At 31.4% G+C, this 21,271-nt stretch overlaps 2 protein-coding genes across 2 annotated transcripts; one reads left to right on the top strand and one right to left on the bottom strand.

The window, feature by feature from the left end:
* Window positions 1–1,686: 1,686 nt before the first annotated feature.
* Window positions 1,687–4,682, top strand: LOC100241012 (subtilisin-like protease SBT4.4). The gene is made up of 9 exons (XM_019220444.1): window positions 1,687–1,784; window positions 1,872–1,963; window positions 2,058–2,304; window positions 2,427–2,919; window positions 3,065–3,165; window positions 3,303–3,506; window positions 3,639–3,750; window positions 3,839–4,046; window positions 4,141–4,682. The coding sequence occupies exons 1-9, from the start codon at window positions 1,687–1,689 to the stop codon at window positions 4,680–4,682; spliced, it is 2,097 nt and encodes a 698-aa protein (XP_019075989.1).
* Window positions 4,683–13,986: 9,304 nt separating this feature from the next.
* Window positions 13,987–14,592, bottom strand: LOC104879697 (protein SRC2-like). Its single transcript, XM_010653397.1, has one exon. The coding sequence runs from the start codon at window positions 14,590–14,592 to the stop codon at window positions 13,987–13,989; it is 606 nt and encodes a 201-aa protein (XP_010651699.1).
* Between the last annotated feature and the right edge of the window lie 6,679 nt (window positions 14,593–21,271).

The raw sequence follows: 21,271 nt of genomic DNA on the forward strand, positions 1-21,271 counted from the left end.
CTTGAACCAATAGAAAATGAATTTTATATGAAACTACTAGTATTTTCTATGATGTGTTATCTTATAAATTTATCAAATTAATAATTTAGTTTATTGGCTTCGAGTCAGAACTGGTAAAAAATATTATTCAATCAAAGTTATTAATTTATCGAGATTTTATCATATTATCGGTCATGCTTATTAATGGCCCAAACATCATTTTTTTTTTAATCTCGTCAATCAAATAATCCAAAGCCTTAAAGAATAATTAATTCTTTCATTATCACTATTTTTATGAACACCAAATAATCAAGGGTAGGGTTTTGCTTAGTTTTAGGTTTTAAATTTTGTTCACTTGGCATTTTGGTCTAGAGAGAATTTTGAATTTATTTTTTCCTTTTTATGTTTTGTTAATTAATAACCCTTTTATTTATTTATTAATTTATTCTATGCTTGCTTGATATTTATTCCACGTTACTAGCTACCGTGAATTAAACCATGCATGATATGAATGAATCAATTGAAAACGTGAAAGAGGATGCATGACTAATATGAAAGAGGGACAAAGTTTAAAAGCTTAACGTGAGATAGCCACTGATCAGCCACCACAAGGTGAAGATGTTTTAGGTAACAACTTTTATGGGAATGTTCTTTGTTTTTGACTCGAGAACTTCATAGGAACCTGAAGTGGAATGTGCATGGACGGTGGATAGTAATTAAGAATACCGAAATTGCGCATTACCATTTTGAAATTATTTTTTTCCTTTCTCTACTTAATAATTCCATGTTAGTGATGCTGACCAATCAATTAGAAATCTGAAAGGATTGGAATCATAACCACAAAATACTTGTATTGTGTTGTAAAAGAATCCGTCTATTGAAACTAGACAAAGAAATAAATTATTTCTATATTAAATAAAGGGGGGAATTGTTGTAAATTCGTTCTAGTTGATGAGAGAAAAGAATCAAAATATTCCTTGTATATGTTAATGTTTTAATTTTATTTTTCCTTTTCCTTATGTTTGGTTTTCAGAAAATTTGAGGGAAAGAAAGAAAATAGAGAGAAAAAATAAATTATTTTTTTATACTATTTGAAATCCATTTCTTTTACTTTAAATCATCGATATAAAGATTAAATAATTTGAAAATGCACAAATTTTTTAGTAGTTTTAATTATATTTGATTTTTTTATAATATTTTCCATAGGACAATCAAATATAAGAAAATCATTTTTCTTAACATTTTTGTTTTCTTTCCTTAGTAGTTTCCGAACATAACCCAACTGACCATATATGTCAGTAGTATATATAGAAATTCTGATTTATCCCAAACAGGAAAAGAAAAAAAAAAAAACTTCATATACATGTATATATAACCTAGCTGGAGTTGGGGTAGTGAAAATAACAGCACTATTACAATTCAAAGAATTCAACCATGGCTGGGTTCTCTTTTCTTCAACATGTTTACTTCATTGTTTTTATTTTCATAATCATCTTCCAAGGTGGTGCTGCTGATGAAGAAAGCAAGGCCAGTTATATTTTTGTGGTTTTACAGTCATTCTTCTGATTTTATTTTGCTTTGTATTTTGGAATGAGACAGGCACCATATTAGCCCTTACATAAGACCTTTTAATTTATGATATTTCTTCTTATTTTCTTAAGCACTGGAGAAATAGATGGATTATATAACACTTAGATCTTGATTTTTATGCAGGTTTACATAGTGTATCTTGGATCCCTTCGTGAAGGGGAATCCTCACCATTGTCCCAACACCTTAGCATTCTTGAAACTGCTCTTGATGGAAGGTAAATTTTACATATCGACCATTTGGTATTAAAATAACAATTGCCATGTAAGTACCTTTAATTCTAATCTTATTTTATGCTTTCTAGTTCTTCAAAAGACTCCTTGTTAAGAAGCTATAAAAGGAGTTTCAATGGATTTGCAGCTCAGCTCACGGAAAACCAAAGAGAAAGAGTGGCTAGTACTTAATGCAAAATCCTTGCGTAATTAGGAGGAATATATATATATATATATATATGTATATATATTTTAATGATGTTTTATATGTTATGCAGGCATGGAGGGAGTGGTGTCTATTTTCCCAAATGGACTTCTCCAACTTCACACAACAAGATCTTGGGACTTCATGGGATTGTCTGAAACCGTTAAACGGAATCCCACTGTTGAGAGTGATACTATTATAGGTGTTATTGACTCTGGAATCTGGCCTGAATCACAAAGCTTTAGTGATGAAGGTTTTAGTTCAATTCCAAAAAAATGGAAAGGTGTATGTCAAGGCGGCAAAAATTTCACTTGCAACAAGTTAGCTTCTTAATTATATTATTGTCTTTATTTGATTAAATTCAAACCTCATCTTTCCAGGGGCCCCTTTGGTGTCTGTTATTGAACTAGTCTTTGGTTTTGTTACAACTTGATTTTTACAGGAAGGTAATTGGAGCTCGAACATACATTTATGATGATTCTGCAAGGGACCCTATCGGTCATGGAACCCACACAGCCTCCACAGCAGCTGGCAACAAAGTAGAAGATGTGAGCTTTTTTGAGCTGGCACAAGGAAATGCAAGAGGAGGGGTTCCTTCTGCAAGAATAGCTGTGTACAAAGTTTGTTCTGAATACGGATGCCAGAGTGCAGATATCTTGGCTGCCTTCGACGATGCCATTTCTGATGGGGTTGACATCATTACCGTATCATTAGGACCCGCTTCTGGAGCCACTCCTTTGGATGCGGACCCCATAGCAATTGGTGCTTTTCATGCTATGGTGAAAGGTATTTTAACATTGAATTCTGCAGGAAATAGTGGTCCATCACCAGGTTCAGTCGGAAGCGTTGCTCCATGGATGGTCAGTGTAGCTGCAAGCACCACTGACCGTGCATTTGTCACCAAGGTTGTTCTTGGGGATGGAAAAATAATAAATGTATGTATTCTCAATTCCACTTCAATTTGATCTTTTAACCATTAATATATATATACATAAGGGTTGATGTTCTTGATATGTCTTACATAATCTTAGTTAAGCTTCTTACCATTTGAATTCTACAATATTTTCTGTATGTATATAGGGTCGTTCAATTAATACTTTTGCGTTGAATGGAACCAAGTTTCCCCTTGTATATGGGAAAGTTCTTCCAAATTCTAGTGTTTGTCATAACAATCCTGCCCTGTAAGTTCTGCTCTCCAAGTCCAATGAACCTTGAACTTGCTTCAAAAAGAAAGTATATAAGATTGATGAAATTATTGTGATAGTTGAGGGATTTGAAGAAAATATATGGAACTGATGGAATCATTGATGAATTTCAGGGATTGTGATGTACCCTGTCTACAGAAAATTATAGCAAACGGAAATATTTTACTGTGTAGAAGCCCTGTAGTAAATGTGGCTCTAGGTTTTGGAGCCCGTGGCGTAATCAGACGAGAAGACGGTCGTTCTATATTCCCCTTGCCTGTATCAGATTTAGGGGAACAAGAATTTGCAATGGTTGAGGCCTACGCCAATTCCACCGAGTGAGGATATTAACATTGAAATACCTATTTTAATTGTTCCTGTGAAGTACCAGTTTGTCCGTTGGTTTATGATTTTTCCATCATCTTTCATTGAAAAAGAAATACAATTCTAAGATTCTTAGTAATCTACAGAAAAGCAGAAGCGGACATATTGAAAAGTGAGTCCATCAAAGATCTTTCTGCGCCTATGCTGGCTTCATTTTCATCACGAGGGCCAAGCAATATCATAGCTGAGATTATAAAGGTACACCCAAGTTCACATCTAGAGCCTGTCATAGTTTTTGTTTCATTTCATGTTTTTATTTACTGGGTTCTCTTAAATATTGTTGCAGCCAGATATAAGTGCTCCCGGAGTAAATATCTTGGCGGCATTTTCCCCAATTGTTCCAATCATGAAGTACGACAAGAGGAGAGCTAAATACAGTATGCTATCAGGAACGTCCATGTCTTGCCCCCATGCTGCTGGAGCTGCTGCTTATGTTAAGACTTTCCACCCAGACTGGTCTCCTTCCGCCATCCGATCTGCTCTTATGACTACTGGTAAAAGGGGTCCCGGCTAGCTTTGTTGAGATTGTTTGAAAAATAAAAAATAAATCTTAAATATGCTCTAAGCTTACGAATTTCTTATTTATAGCCTGGCCCATGAATGCTACTGCAAATCCAGCTGCTGAATTTGGCTATGGATCTGGGCATATTAATCCAGCGCAAGCCATAGATCCTGGTCTGGTTTATGAAGCCTTTAAGGATGACTACACAAAGATGATGTGCGGAATGGGCTATGACACAAGGACAGTAAGGCTCATATCAGGAGACAACACTACCACTTGTACTACAGGTGTTACTGAAGGTGCCGTAAAGGATCTCAACTATCCTTCCATGGCATCTCCAGCTGACCAACACAAGCCTTTTAACATTAGTTTTCTGAGAACAGTTACCAATGTTGGCCAGGCCAATTCTACTTACCAAGCAAAGATCACTGCAGATCCTCTCATGAAAGTCCAAGTAAATCCTAACGTTCTCTCCTTCACCTCATTAAATGAGAAAAAATCTTTAGTGGTAACGGTTTCAGGAGAAGCATTGGATAAACAACCAAAGGTATCTGCATCGCTGGTGTGGACCGATGGCACTCATAGTGTGAGAAGTCCCATTGTTATCTACCAACTTTCCTCAACATGAGGAGTTAACTATTTGGCCTCTCAGGGATTTTGCATGTTTTCCTTGTATTTTGATTTAAACAGATGATTAACTTATTCGTGGATGAAGTCATTTTATACTTTGTGTCTATCTAATTTTTATGATTAATGCAACCAATTTTGTGCCCAACAGATTTACTCTAGAAGATCCTAAAAATTTAAATGAGCTACTAAAATAATTCATGAAAATATCATATGAAAATATTGATTATTTGATTTTATGGAAAGGTGGAAATTAAAAACAAAGAAAAATCATGACTAACAAGTAATAAATAAAAAAAAAAATTGAATAGAACTTAAAAAAATGATAAAAATAGGTAATAATACATATATTAAATTAGGTTTTGAAAGAAAACAAAATATAAATATATGATATAGTAATATTTAATAATAAAAGAATATAAATGGATTGTATCATTTCTTTGCACTACTTATTATGAATAATTTTTTTCAGCATTTACCTTTATGCTATATTTAAAATTGTATGATATTTATGGGAAATGATAATTAAATATCCATGAAATAATATTCATATCCCTTTGTGCCCTAAATTATTGATATTTGAATAGAAATATAAAAATTATTAGGTGTTATAAAATAAATGTAAAAATTAAAAGAGAAGAAGAAAGAAATAAGAGAGAATAACTTAATTGCTAGGTCTTTCTTTATTAATTCATAAACCCTTATTTATCGTTAAGGGATAATACCAAGATGGTAAGAGTACAAATATGGCAATGGTATTGTCATCCACAAACTACCATAAATATTTATAACACTCCCTCTTGGATGACAACCACTTTTAGAATATGTATCATTAAATCCTTACCAGGAAAAACCATATGGGAAAAACCCTAGTGAAGAAAAAAGAGTATTAATATTCTTTTGGGTTACTACGACTAATTTATTAAAAACCTAGCTTACTAGTAAACCCAATAGGACAAATCCTAGATGAAGGGAAAAAGAGTACAACGTAGTGATAAAATTTGCTTCCCCTCATGTTGACATGATTATATGTTCTCTAGTTGCTCAGCATAGAGATATTTGAGTTGATGCATCCTAATGCGCTTCTTGAGGACCGTAGTTGATAATGCCTTTGTGAATAGGTCTACTAAATTGTCACTTGATCTTACTCGTTGAATAATAATTTCACCACTCTTTTGGAGTTGATGAATGTAAAAGAACTTGTGCGATACATGCTTAATTCTATCACTCTTAATTCATCATTCTTTAATCTATGCGATGTGTGCAACATTATCTTCATAAAGTATTGTCAAATTGTCTTTAATGGAAGATAGTTTGCATGACTCTCAAATATAATGGATTATAGATCTCAATCACACATATTCCCAACTTACTTTTTGCTTCATGAATTAAAGAAGTAATTACCATTGTCTGCTTTAATAGAATCATTAGGAAGGTGGCAAATTAGTATACAGGCTAGTAGCAAATACTTACTCTTTTCCTTTGGACTCCAATGTCTTCTAGTTGATGTAGAACTATATCTTTCTAGTAAATTCATAGAAGAAGATATATCTAATTTTGTACAATTTACCAGATATGTCAATGCCCTCAATTACACTAAAATAAGGTACTTTTGGAGCAAACAGTTCTTCATTATCCTCTTTAGGATGAAAAAAGTCCTTGTTCACTTCAAGTGAATGAGTAACCATGGGGGACTTAGTGGATATGATTTATCTATATGAAATTACTTCGAGACTTTCCTTGTATATGTTGACTAATTAATTAACACTTTATTTGGAAAGTACTCATTCTACAAACTGAGACAAAATTTTGTTTTTCTAAGATCTTTCATTTCAAATTTATTTTTCAAATAGTCAACTATTCTTATGAGCTCTTCAGGAGTTCCAACAAAATTAAAATATTCCACATATATTATAACAATTGTAAATCTAATTGTTGATTTCTTAATGAATATGCAAAGGCACATATCATTCCCTAACTAAATATTCAGTAAGGTGATTGTGCCACATGCCTTTGGATTACTTAATCCATAAAAGGATCTTAGTCACTTAATTGAGCATATGTTGTAATATTTTGAATTACTTGCTTCAAGCATTTGAAATCCTTCAAGGATTTTCATATGTATGTCGTTATCTAAAGATCGATAAATATACAGTAACAACATCCATGAGACGCATATCCAGACCTTTTGAGACTACTAAATAAATTAAATATCTAAATGTGGTTATGTCCATCATAGGAGAATATGCTTCCTCATAGTCAACGATAGGTCTCTGCAAAAAACCTTGAGCTATGAGTTATGCTTTATATCTCGTGATTTCATTTTTCTCATTGCACTTTCTCACAAATACCCATTTATATCTGATGAGCTTAACAACTTCAAGCATTTAGACTATAGGTCTAAATACTTCTTGTTTTTTTAACGTGTTTAATTATGCCTGGATACATTTCATCTATTTTGACCAATCTTTAATTTCTATGTTGGCATTCTTCTACACTTTGTGGTTCATGGTCATTATCATTTCTTATGATATCAATGATCAATTAGAAAGAGAATAAAGGTATTTCAATTCCATTTTTTTCTTGAATGTAAATAACTAATTGAGATCTCATCATATTTAGGTACATCTAATTGTATAATATGTGCCTCTTTTGGGGCTAATTGTTTAACATATGTCTCTTCAAGGGCTATTTGTTTTATTTGAGCCTCTTCATAGGCTATTTGTTTTATTTGTACCTTTTTAGGGGTTACTTAGAATTGATAAGTCATTTTGTAGCCTTTTCGAGAGTACCAAGTTTTCAAGTGTTTTCTTTGTGTTTTCCTCTTATGGAGAATTGAGTCTTTTGAGCCGACAGGTCTACAATGCTTTAGGTGTGCCTTAGAGTACTCATTATTTAATTTTCTTTTAGGGACATCAATCCATGCTGGAATATTTATAGTTAATATAAATGACTTTGTTGCTTTCTTTCCATTAGTGAAAGCATATGATAGTTGACTTGCAAGTCCTTGTGAATGAATAATCTTTTGAACTTCTAGTTCACACTAATTAGTATGAGGATCAAGACAAGTCAAAGTCAATGCATTATAAATAATTTCATGTCGTTCTTTTGGAATTGGCTTTTCTCCCCCTAACAGAGAGAAAATTGTCTCATGAAAATGAAAATCTGCATAACATGTCATTCTACTTTTCAAGTGTAGAATGAACTAGTCATTAGATAAAAAAAAATTGGTTTTATAATGTAACTCCATAAGACTTTACAATGAATTTAGGCATCATTGTTTACCTTGAGGGACCAAGTTGGTCTTGCAAGATTCTTCAGGGTCATGCATAGTACAAAGTGTCATTTGCATGGACTCAAATAATACTAGTGACATAGTATGAGCTATTTTGGAGTCTTTAATAAGGTTTTTATTACCTAATATAACATTAACATCTTTATTATCAATGTTGTAGAATTAATAAGATAAGAGTTTCATCAAAATAACAATTCATAGAATATGTCACAACGACCTTGCCCTTATAAGGTTGAAGAAATCTTATTATAAAGAAATAATTGAAGTCAACAAAAAAATACTAGTCATTGATGATGACCCAACTTAACAAGTGTAAAGGCAATGAGAACATATATAACACAAAAAAAAAAAGGAAAAGATAATTTAAATTTATATATTTCTTAAATATCTCACACATTTTATTTCGTACGCGTGAAATAATTTATGCATGAAATAACTAAAAAGATTGCAATAATCAAACTAATTGTAATGATAGATCAATAATTTTTTCCAAATATTATTATAATCTAAATCGATGTGCAAAAATTAATTCATAGATCAAAATTTCAAGAGAACATATCATGATGTAAAGCATCTTGCAATTTTTCTATGTCTCAAAACTTTAATTGAAACACCATAAATCTATCTAAATATATATGTAAAGATATAACAAAATATATTTAAAACAATAGTTAAACCTATTATAATCTTAAAATTATTCTTAGATAATAAAATTATTGCATTAATAAAATATTATATATGCATGACGATAACAATAATATATATTACTTTATATAACTCAAAATTTTCCAATCACAAAAAAAAGAAGAAGCACACCTTAAAGAAAATCAACATATGAAATCAAATTATTAATCATATGACCAACTAATATATTTCACATAGACCCAAAAAATTATCTAATAAAAAATTTAAAAAATTTCTTTGGAAAATTGAATCATAAATCAAATATATGCATCATACATATTTGTACAAGTTTCCATATATTTCAAATGTATCAAAACAAAATTTTCATTTTGCATCAAGCATGATACTAAAATATGTGTGAAAGAATAAAAAAGCTTTCTTTACATTCATGTCATAATATCAAAATAATATTATTGTATTAATAACAAATCTCCAAAAATTATAAAATATGTTAACATAGATATTCATGTACAAAATCTTATGAAATGTTATATATTTTTTCTAAGATATACCAAAAAGTAATTACAATATTCAAAATGAAATCTTTCCATATTTGAATAAGTGTCTTCCATATTCAAATAAGAAAAGACAAATATGGTAATATTTATCTAAAAGGAGACTAGATTTTAAAATATCTCCATATGAATATAATATTTATGTCCCTATTTTTTTTTTAATAAACAAGATATCTTAAAAATAATATCACATCATAATAAATGATGTGTTAAAAAAACTAATTTTCTCATGTAGGTTCCTATATTTTCAATACATAATTTTAGTATTAAATTCTCAATGTGTAAGTCCAAACCTTTTTTGGCATAAGATAAATTCTTATACATGCTTCTAGAACATTTAAAAATTGAAATTGTGTACAACCAAATTAGAATATACTATCTAGAATTTTTAAAATATAAGTATATATGCTATCCAAAAATCTCAACTTTCTATATGAATAACAAACATATTTTACTCTAGATATTAGAAAATAAAGATTAAAATTAATCTCAATTATTATATCATATAGAAAGATTATTGTGCAATAAACAAAGAGAATATAAAATATTCTAAAATATCACCTCTAACACAAGAATATTAAGTATAAATACCATGCCTTCATACAACCTAAAATTTCACTTCTAAATGCAGATATTTCTACCAATGACTCTATATTGGAGTTCATAAAAAATTATCAAACACTTACCCATTTGTATAGCTTGATGTACAAAATATCCACATGCTTGTTATCATAACTTTAGTTCATAAAAGTTTTTTACCTAATTACAAGAAAATGTAAAAATAATAGTTGCATAGCTTTAGGCGATAAAATATTTTTCTTATAATTTTTGGTTATGTGAATTTCTTAAAGTTGTATAAAATAGTTAGTTAATAATTTTTTTCTCTATAGCTTTTGGTTATAAGAAGATACATATTAACAACTTTGACATATCATTTGACTAGTACAAAAAATATTAATTTTCTCATTTTCACAACTTCAAGTTATAATTGATAGTAATTATATAGCTTTTGGCTATATATAATATAAGTTTATAACCAAATATTTTTTCATATGCCTTTTAGCTATACGAGTTTTATCATTTATTAATTTATAAAGATTTTGTTCATAGCTTCAAGCCATGAATAGTCAAAATTTGAATAATGTTATAATAACATAAAGTAATTGACAATTATATTGTAATATAACTTCTAGTTATACAATAGAATTAAAAATTGTTTATGTAGTTTCTGATTATATAGTTGTTAATTGATAATTTTTTTTATGACTTTTGATTATACAAGAGAATTAGAAAATTGAAACTATAGATTCTGGCTATAGAGCTGTTAATAAACAATTTTGTTTTGTATAACTACTAGTTATATAAAAGAATTAAAATTATGAACATAGTTTGTAGCTATGAAGTAATTGTTAATAGAGATTGTCTTCATAACTTTTGGTTATGAAAAAAATTTCTATATAGCTTTTGGCTATTATAAGATTAAAATATCAACGACTACAAGCTTCTAGCTTGGGTATATAAGACATGACTTACATAACTTTTGACTATGAGATAAAGTAAATAAAAATTATAATAAAAAATAGAATATAATGATATACCACTTTCATATATATTTTGAAACAAGAGTACTTAAAGAAAATGAGGTGCTATACCTATAAAAACTCTTATAAATGAATTCTTTTCTTTCTTTACCTAAATCGTTGTGCTGATAATGTGTAAGAAAATAAATGTGAAAATTAAAAAAGAAGAAGAAAGAAATAAAAGAGAATAGCCGAATTGTTAGATCTCTTTTTATTAATTCATAAACCTTTATTTATAGTGCTATTACCTATCAAGATTACCTTTTAAATCCTTGAGTTACAAATCTCACTTATTATGTGATCAATTGACATAGTTTAACTCCAAGGAGCATATGTCAAATTCCACTAAAGGAATTACTATGACCACAAATTTCATGATCACATGTCCTTTGGATTACCTAAGGGGACACACTGTCCTAATCCCAAGAAATATCATGGTGCCTCTATTGTGTGAAAATTAAAAAAGAAGAAGAAAGAAATAAAAGAGAATAGCTGAATTGTTAGATTTCTTTTTATTAATTCATAAAAATTTATTTATAGTGCTATTACCTATTAAGATTACCTCTCAAATCCTTGAGTTATAGATCTCACTTATTATGTGATCAATTGACATAGTTTAACTTCAAGGAGCATATGTCAAATTCCACTAAAGGAATTACTATGGTCACAAATTTCATGATCACATGTCCTTTGGATTACCTAAGGGGACACACTGTCCTAATCCCAGGAGATATCATCGTGCCTTTATTGAGAACACCTATTGCCACTAACTTCCATCAATAGTAATCTAATCCATAGGGATATATGGCCACATCAAGGTCTCACCCATAGGTCAAAGTTTCTTGTTGATTTTGACACAAGCTCAATATCCTTTCAAGATTGAGAGTCTATGCAGCATAGTAGCTTGGTGAATCATGACAATTAATAGCCTTGCGTTATGATTCACCATAGGTCCTATCCATTGTGCATCACATACACTAGTGCACTCACCATGGGAAACCCATCTCGACGACTAAGACAAGTCATCCCTCCAATTAGGAGGTGGTGCACTGCAGTCTCTATTAGATTACCCAAATCCATGAAGCAACTGTGGACAACTTATCTACTTATAAGGAACCCACAACTTATATCTTTTGTACAACTCCTAATGCACGTAACTCATGTATAATGTAAGAGAAATGAGTTGAATGCTCAAATCAATATCAATATACTAAAGAGATAACAAGAGGATAGTTAAGTCTAACTTTGTTACATCATGTCTTGCTTTTTTAGGATTAATTATTTTCACTTATGTTTTGAGGGTTGTTTTAAAAAATAATTGTTCAAAATTGTAGAATGATTAAAAATAAAACACTAGATATAAATATTATTTTGGAGACATATTAAAAACATGTTACAAATATTTCAAGTTTCCAAATAAACTTTTGTTCTACAAAGCATCAAAGTTTTTAAAACTTGTTATAAAAAACTATATTTTAGAATTGTTTTTGAAACAGTTATCAAACAGGGCCTTAATCTTCATCTCTCTAGAAATAAGTCTATTATTCAGCATTCCCAAGTTCTAAGGAAGAACTAGCTCTACCCTTCTCTGTTGCCAAGATCTGAGGAGTTAGGAGATAAAAGATCTTTAGACCTTTAAGATCGTTATTTATCAATTAGAAAAATCATTTAGGAATATCTAAATTTGAGGTGTGGATTCTAATTTTAGTCACCCTAGAATGAAGTTTAAAAGGCTTATTAGTTTGAATTATTTGATTAAAAGGTAATTATGGAAATTTAACCCTTCATCCCTTTTTGCTTCATTTGAACAAAAATGTTATCACTATTTTCTTGTAAAAATAACCTTTTCCTTTAAAACCCATGTATAAATACTTGAAATGGTAAAAGACATTTATATTAAAAATGGGTTATTTTTTGAGTAAAAATATAAAAAATGTTAAATTCACAAATTTGAATATTATTTGATCCCTTTTAACCAATTAATTCTATTAGTTTCTACTACATTTATGGTCTACAAGTTCATGCGCCCCATTAGAGACCAGGGTTAGGATTTTTGTTTTTTTGTTTTTTATCCTAGAAATCCCACAAAACGTGGGCCCGAGAGTGGAAACATGGGTAATAGGTGTTCTCAGGTACTACATCACCATTAGCCTCCATTGAGCAATGACAAGTTTCAAGTGATCAATCCATCCCTATAATTTGGCAACTTGTAAAACTAAGAGAGTGAGAATTTTGATATTTTCTTTGGAAAGTTTGTTTTATTTTTTAATATATTTCTATTTTCTTGTGATTTTTAGTTGAGAATACAAGTCTTCTTTGGAAATTCTTCTTGAAAATAGTTTTGTAATTGAAAAAATATGTTTGGCAAATTTTTGATGGAAAACAATTTTTTGAGAATTTTTTTTATAAACAATTTTTTTTGTATTGTAGATAAGTGCTACTAATAAGCCAAAAAAACCGTTATTCATGTTTGTGTTCGTAATAGAATTATGCTCTAAAAATTATTAATAATTATTTAAAGAACTAATAATTGCTTTTAAAAACTATTCTTGAAAACTATTTTCTAAGAGCCATTCTTAAAAACTCTTTTTTAGGAGTCATGGTTGTAAATGTTATCAAATAGAACCTTAAATTTTTGAGATGGTGGACTAAAATATCAATCTTTTGCATATTTGTTTAGTTTCCAGGAGCAATAACCTTTTTATTTTTTATTTTTTTTTTAATTTCAAAGTTTTAGTTTGAAATTGACATAGTCTGACTTTCTATTTTTTCTTTTTTTCCTTTACTTATTTATCAGCATCCAAGAAAAGGCATTATGAAAAACAGAATTGAGCAAATGGTTATAGTAAATGTTTCAAACTATTTATAAGCATCCAAAAAAGGCATTGCGACAAATAAATCCATCTTCATCTCTAACCTTCATCTCTTCGCTCATATATATCTATACCATACAGAAAAGGTTTCTTTATGGGATCATGATTACAAGGGGAGATTCGTGAACAGGAGAAATATGGCTCTACAAATAGGAAACAACTGATGAGGAGTAGAAACCAGGGTTTTAATACATAGCATCTTTACATATATTGTAGCTTGTCCTAAAAAAGACATAGAAGTCAGACTTATGTACAATCTGATAACCCAGACCCAGGATTAGACAACAGAAGTTGGCATCTTAAGCACATACTAATATCAATATATATGGTAAGAAGTTTTGCACCACCCAGCAGATCACTAATTCTTGGGATCCTGGGAACTTCCCCAACTATCAACCGGGACATCTACATCAATCAGAACATCTTCTCCAGAGAAGGAAATATCCAGATCATCAAGGCCTCTTCCAAAGGCCACCTCTGCAATCACTTTCACCAGAATCGTACCAGCAACAACCATACCTCGTGCCCAGACAGAAGGTTTCTTAACAATCACTATATCCCCGAACGAGTACGAAAATTTCAACACTCCCTTTGAATCTGCTGCATCCTTTATCACTGGGTAACTCACAGTAGCGCTGCCTTCGGTGGCCACTGCCCCATCAAACAGGTCCTTGAAAGATACGCTTTCCTCTCCAATGTACCGGTCTCCTAGTGTGCGGCTGCCATACAACTCAATAACAAGCATGATGCCTTGGTATTCAACTGCCTTCTTGCCTATTGTGTATCTAGTGGTGAAGTTCCATGCAGGGTTGGTCTCCCCCTCTGTGTCCACCGGACTTGTTCTCTCTGTTTGGGAATCGCCTACAAATGAAAGCTTGGTGTAGACTTTCATTCTGATATTTTCTCGGACGTTCTCGAGATCTTGAGCTGAAATAAGGGTGATCTGGAACTTCCTACACTCCATGTTTGAACTCCGAAGCAGGTGCAGAAGAGATTTAACTTAATTCTATATACTTATAAACAAGGAGTAAACTTCTAGTGCAGTTCCTATGGAAGGACTGAGTGTACTTTTAGGTATCGTTATAGACTTTTGGCCAGCTACATTCTGGTTTTAAATCTATAGAATAAGTGAAAGAGACACTCAAGACTTGGTCTCCATATTTAGGCCACTTCTGGGCGGCTATATCCAGGGCCGGAGGTACTTCAGGGTCAACTCCTAATAGTAATGTTAAATTTTAGAAAAGGGAAATTTGTGTTTTAGGGCCTTCATTTATAAAATATATGATATTCAAGCCCCAACTTTATGAAATATGGAAAGCAATCATTAATGGGCAAAATAATATGAGAAATGTGCACTATGTGCTGAGTCAATTTTATCTACCCAAATTGCCCCCGATGTCTTTTGCATCAACAACCAAATAGCCTCCACGTCAGACTTAAATAAACAAAAAATAAAATTGTGAAACTTATCAATTGCATAAAAAACCACCCGACCCGAAAAACTGGAAGAAAAAAACCAATTCTTTGTTTGAATTGGAAAAAATTCCCAAATCTGATAGTTCTCCATCCCTAATCTGCCTTTCCCAATTTTGAACATTTGGTTGTCCCCTTCTCTCTCTCCCTTTCTCATTTTAGCCAAAAAAAACTTAAGCCAAAACTAGAATCAACATCCAACTTTCTTCTCAAAAACCCCCGTAGCCCTAAATCTACATTTTAGTTTGTCAGTAACCAATCTAAGATTTTTTCTAAGCCGGAATCTAAAAAACTTACCATTTCAGAAGGTCATTTCAAATTTGAATTGGCCAAAACCTTCACGTCCAACAAATCGAACTGATACCCATCTTTCTCGATTCTCAAATTTCTATGTTTTTCTCTTAACATCCTGATTAGTCGAACTTGTTTGTCTCTTAATGTTTAGAGTAGCCGAAGTTGATGGCCATCTTCCCAATACGTTGAAGTAAACCGAACGAGAGGCATATCTTGTTTTTGCATCATCAAAGTTGGAATTTTGTTAAGGTTTCTCGAAACAAAACTGGAGTTTTCCCTTTTGTGTGTGTTTTCTGATTAATCAATCACAGGTGAGTTTTCATTTACGGGTTTGTTTGGATGGTGCGAACATCTTAGGGTTTGAAGTGTTTTGTTTTGGGGTTTCTTATATTTAGCTTCATTTTTGATAGAATGAAATATAGGATAAATTATTTTTGGTTAAAGATATGTTCGTATTTAGAGAAAATAGATTATTATTATTATTATTATTATTATTATTATTTTCTTTCCAAGAATTCTGTTGTCATAAGATTTTTGGGAAAATTGGTTCATCTGTATTACTACTAGTTGATGGAAATTTTTTTTCAATTTTAATGGTATATATGAGAGTTATTACTAGCAACTAAACAAATTATTTGCTTGGTCGTTTGTCATTGTTATTGCTTTACTAAATTTGAATACCAATTTCATTGTGTGTATGTTGTTATTGTTTTGTCCTTTGTCTTTGCATGATAGAATTGAATGTATGTTGTTATTTTTATTGTTTTATGAATTTGATTTGAGACATGATAAAATGATAGCAGGAAACATGTAAAAAATGAATGTTGACTACAAATTTGGGATGAAAAAGAAGTGACAGGTTTGTGAAGTGTTGGTCATGTCTTAGTTTATTTGCAGATTTTATTTATTTTTGAATTGTTTAATGTGTTGTTGAGGTAAGAATTGGTATGCATTTTTTTTAGTTATGTTTTCAGGACCATATTACATTCCTAAGTCTTTAAATTTGAGATGAGTATAGTTTTGTATTTGTCTTTTTATGAGTGGAAAACAATATTGTATCATGGCTTAGAAGAAACTCCATTAGTAATGTATGTGAAGAATTATGGTGATGGTGTTGTGACATTGTTGTGTAACAGAAAAATTAGGTGTTGAAAATTGAAGGAGAGAATGAATAAAGTAGAGAACGCCCCATATGGTAGAAACGCACGGAGAACATGATACCCAACTATAGTCCATGCATTAATGCTCTTTTCATAGCTGTTTTGGAATTCGTGGTACTGCAGCATATATTCAAAGAAATGATAAATGAAATGGGTTGACTATTTTGTAGGCCAAATTTTTTTTTGATGAGAATAGAGAAGGAAAGAAAATAAAGTCATAAGGGAAATTTTGTAGAAAATGAAAGGAATGTGTAAGATGAATCAATTGAGAGTGATAATTAGAGATGAAAATTAGGGTTTAGTTTTAATTCATCATGCCATGGAGCTTAAGCCATCAATATCAGGACATCCTTATCCAAATGGGGATTAGTTGTGAGATCACTTTTATTATATTCTTGCTCATGTGCACTGTGACCAAGCTTATACCCCAAGTAGCTAGTGGAAAAAATGTAGGAAAATTTAAAAAGAACTTGGATCCAGAGAATCTTGAATAAGGGGAAGGAATTGGACGTCTGATTACTACTCAAAAAGTGTTATTTCATAGCTTGTAATCAACTCTTATAAACACTTTTGAGTGGTAGTTATCACCTTTTAACCCAATTAACATATTAAGGACCCTTGCAATCAATTCTAATCAAATTGTGTTAAGTTTTGGTGTTTTGATAGCTTTTTGATCACCAAAGCAAATCAGAGATTGAGGAGAGTTCTTTGGAATCCATGGCAAAGCAATGGAAAGATCATAAACATGAAGAACCGAAGCTTTAAAGTCCATTGCCATAAGCAAATCCGCAATGCAAGGAGTAAAAGATGTCCAGACAGGGCGTCCGGACAGGATGGCGGCGGAACAATGATCCGGACAACATATCCGGATAGGATATGCTATCATCCAGGTGTGATGTTCACGAGTGCGGGGTGTTTCTCCCTGAGGGAGTCCGGATAGGGGAGCGCGCCACATGTCTTCTTGGGGAATCCGGATGTAGTTCATCAGGATAACCTTGCGTGCTCCATGTCATCCGGGAGAGGGGTCCCTACACCTTGCACACGGGAAGAATTCTATCCGGCTGTCATTCCACCTCATCTGGATATCTCACAGCCGGATGGGAGAGGAGGACGTTTCAACTTCTCCGGATTTTCTGATAGCGCTTACCCGGAGAGTTTTTCTCTCAGTATACAGTGCCGCGGTGTTATCCTGAAGCTTCCTGATATTTCTGACCGACATCTTGAGATATTTCTGACCGACATCTTGAGATATTTTCGATCGATATTTTGGGATATTTTGCTTTAGATATTTGTTGTGTAAATCCCCAAAGTCTCCTTGTAACCCACCTATCATAGGATTCCTTAGTCATTAAGTAAGAACAAAGGGGTGAATAACCTCTTATATATAGATCTCGGGAGCTTGTTCTTGGAGATCGATCCTTTAAAACGGATCCTTTGTACAGTTTTAGAAGGAAGTAAAAATACAGAGCACTTGCTCTGCTTTCCATATATATTTTTGTTTTCTCATTCTTTTTCTTTCTAGCCAATCAAACTCTAAGGATTTTTCCTCAGAGGATGAGAGGCTAGGCTCTTCGTCTCTTGGAGTGAAGAAAGCTGGGTAAGTTCCTGATGCATAAATTGGAAGTTTTGTTGTTTTAGTTTTTAATGAAGAGAAAGTGTGATCCGTTAATGGTTTTTTATCTTTTTAGTTAACTTAAAACGCCTTTAAATCACCTGGGCCAACACTTGGTAAGGTAAGTGATCTCCATCCATTGAGATGCACTTGTTTATCTCTTGCGAGCCTTTGGGAGGTGGTCTGAAGGTAGGATTTTCTAGAATAGCCAACACTTGGTAAGCTTTTGGACTCCAAGGAGACATCCATTAGTTATCTCTTGCAAGCTTTTGACGGGTAATCCAAGGTTAAAAATACCCTTGAATGGCAAATGCTGGGTGAGAGGCATGAGCCATTGCAAGGTGCATCAATGAGAGGGATTTAGTGTTTGAACCCATTAAAGGGAAGCATTTGTACCACACCGATTAGAGAATTAACTATATGTTAATTCTCTAATGCGAGGAAAAGAAACAAGTGATCGGAACTCCCTTTTTGTATGAGGAATCTGAGCCTAGTGATCTAAACTCCAAGAAACACTTTTCTTCGTAAGTAAAATCAGTTATTATTTTTGGTTAGTTTAAAACCAAACCTTTTTCATTTAAACATCTTTATGTTTTCTTTTAAAACTAACCTTGAAATGAAAAGACACAAATTCAGCTTTGAATTAATATCAATTATGAAGTGAAAACCCATCCCAATGAACGACCCTAGAGCCACTATGCTATGCTAGCTAAGGCTATCCTAGTACATGGTGTAATAGGTTATAAATTTTGTTGATTGCTCCCGTCTGAGGACTGAAATCAAGACACCAACTGGACATGAATCAAATGGCACCACTATCAGGGACCATTGAGAGGACACGAATCAGCTGAGACACCAATTGGGAACGAATCAACGTCATTTTTTGTGGATTGTATTTAATATGCAAACTACTAGTCTACTACTTAAAAACTTCCATCCAGGGTACTAGAGCTACAAGTTTCAAGAATTAGAATAGTTAATGATAACAAATTATTGAGACAAATATTGCAATGATGAATCATCATACATTTCAAGATGGAGAGGCAAGACCATCAATCAAATCCTAAAGCACATAAAATTATTCATAAAAAATGCATTGGTGTTTCAAATAATGTTTTGAACAGTCATTTTGAAGGTTACCATGAAGAATTTAAAACCAAAATGTTATCATTGATTGCACAACTTTGCAATGTTGCACCCAATGTTTCTATTTAGACACAAAGCCACCATTGAAATGTCAACCTCAAAAGCTCTAGTATGCTTAAAGCACTCAATATTGGCATCCAGATTCTTCTTCTAGCCATCCAGCCCTTATTTCCATACAACTTTGGATCGCTCAAACAACATGTTACCCTAGAAGAGATGTATCTATGATCTCATCGCTGCTGCTTCTTTAGCCGAAACCTCTGCCTGCCCACCAATTACAGAGGACTTAGCTTCAGTACCATTTCCTTGTTTCTTCATTCTCTTTAGTAGTTCTTCTCTCTTGCTTGCACTTGGATCTTTTAGGTCATTAGCTCTCTTGGCTTCATTTGAACAAAAATGTCATTACTATTTTTATAATACCCCAAAAATTTACTCTAGGGGCAAAATAGTAATTAATAAAGTAATTAATTAATTAATTAAATTCATTAAGGGTGAAAAAGTCTTTTTACAATTACTAATCCTAGGTATAAATTAGATTTTCCTATTGCCTTCTTCATTCAGAAAACTCTATCAACCAAAATTAGAGAATTGGAGATTGTAAGGCTCAAGGGTTAGAGGTTTAGAGTTGAAGTTCAGGTTTTTTCCAGGTAAGATTCTAACCCTAAATTAATATATTATATTTGTTAGTTAGTCTTAACACGCTAGATATTCTTTGAAATTTTTTTAATTTAGATTAAGGTTAGTTTATTTTTTTTTAATTTGTTTTAATATCAAAATATTGAAATTTAAGATTTTGATTTATTGTTAGAAATTGGGAAATCTTAAGTTTTTAGATGAAAAAAAAATTCTTTGGAAGATTTCAATTTAGGTTAGAGTTAATTTATTTAAAAATTTTAGATCAAAATATTGAAATTAGGAATATAGGTTGTTCTATTGATGAAAATACAGAAATTCAAAATTTCTTAGATGAATAGATTTAAGTAATGAAATTTCAAAAAATAAATGAATAAATAAATATATTATTATATGTGGCTTAAGCAATTAAAAAAAAAAAAGAAGTAAAAAAGACTGCGTGCATGTGGAAGACGAAAAATGATGGAAATTCTAATATTAATAATAATAAAGAGGCATGCACATGGAGTGTGTGAGTGGGTGAATGTGGAAGATGAAGAATGGTGAAAAAAAAAATGATAATAATAATAATAAAGGAAGATGTGTACAGATGTGTTTGATGGTTATTGTATATATATATATATTAGCAATCATGGAGAGTTGTTGTGTATGAGTTATGTTTGGTGAAAAAAAAAACTTGAAAGTGAGAGAATAGGATTTATAAATAAAAGAAAGTAAAGTTTTTGGTAATTATACTAACGATGGGTGTAAGTTAATAAATAACATAGAATTTAATTAGTGAAATAAATTGTAGTTTAATTAAATTATGTTGTGTCCCAAGAAATAAATTGAAAATAAAATTTAAGTTTTATATGAATTAGAAATTTATTAATTTTTCTAAAATAGGAATATATTAAATTATCTTTCATAATTAAAAACATTAATTTGAATACTTAAAATTTTAGAATTGTCAAACATATAATTTTAGATAAATAGTAATGGTCATTTCTCTTATACTTTGTTAGGTGAAGAGTAGATTTTCCGGAATTATTTTCCTCAAACGTTTTTGAGGACTTCTTTTGAGATAAGGGAAATTAATATAGATTTTGCAAAAGAAAATAATTATATATATATTGTTTGAAATGTGTAATTGTTAATTTTGCTTTTAAGCATGGATCAAATATATTTTTGTATGGAAAAAAATGTGTTATAACATTTATTTTGTTTATATCGAAATACTTGGGGAATTTCTGTTTTTGTAAGTTGGAATAAATAAGATAAAGAATTTAACTCTAGTTTGTTTGGCCCTTGTCAACGGGATATAATAGTTGACCTTTACATTTTTA

Source organism: Vitis vinifera, chromosome 6 (genome assembly GCF_030704535.1).
Source record: "Vitis vinifera cultivar Pinot Noir 40024 chromosome 6, ASM3070453v1".
NCBI lineage: Eukaryota > Viridiplantae > Streptophyta > Magnoliopsida > Vitales > Vitaceae > Vitis > Vitis vinifera.

Coding starts and splice junctions, on each gene's coding strand:
- LOC104879697 (XM_010653397.1), bottom strand. CDS start 14,592: ATGGAGTGTAGGAAGTTCCAGATCACCCTTATTTCAGCTCAAGATCTC.
- LOC100241012 (XM_019220444.1), top strand. CDS start 1,687: ATGCAGGTTTACATAGTGTATCTTGGATCCCTTCGTGAAGGGGAATCC. Junction 1,785..1,871: donor GAAACTGCTCTTGATGGAAG/GTAAATTTTACA, acceptor TATGCTTTCTAG/TTCTTCAAAAGACTCCTTGT. Junction 2,305..2,426: donor AAAAATTTCACTTGCAACAA/GTTAGCTTCTTA, acceptor TGATTTTTACAG/GAAGGTAATTGGAGCTCGAA.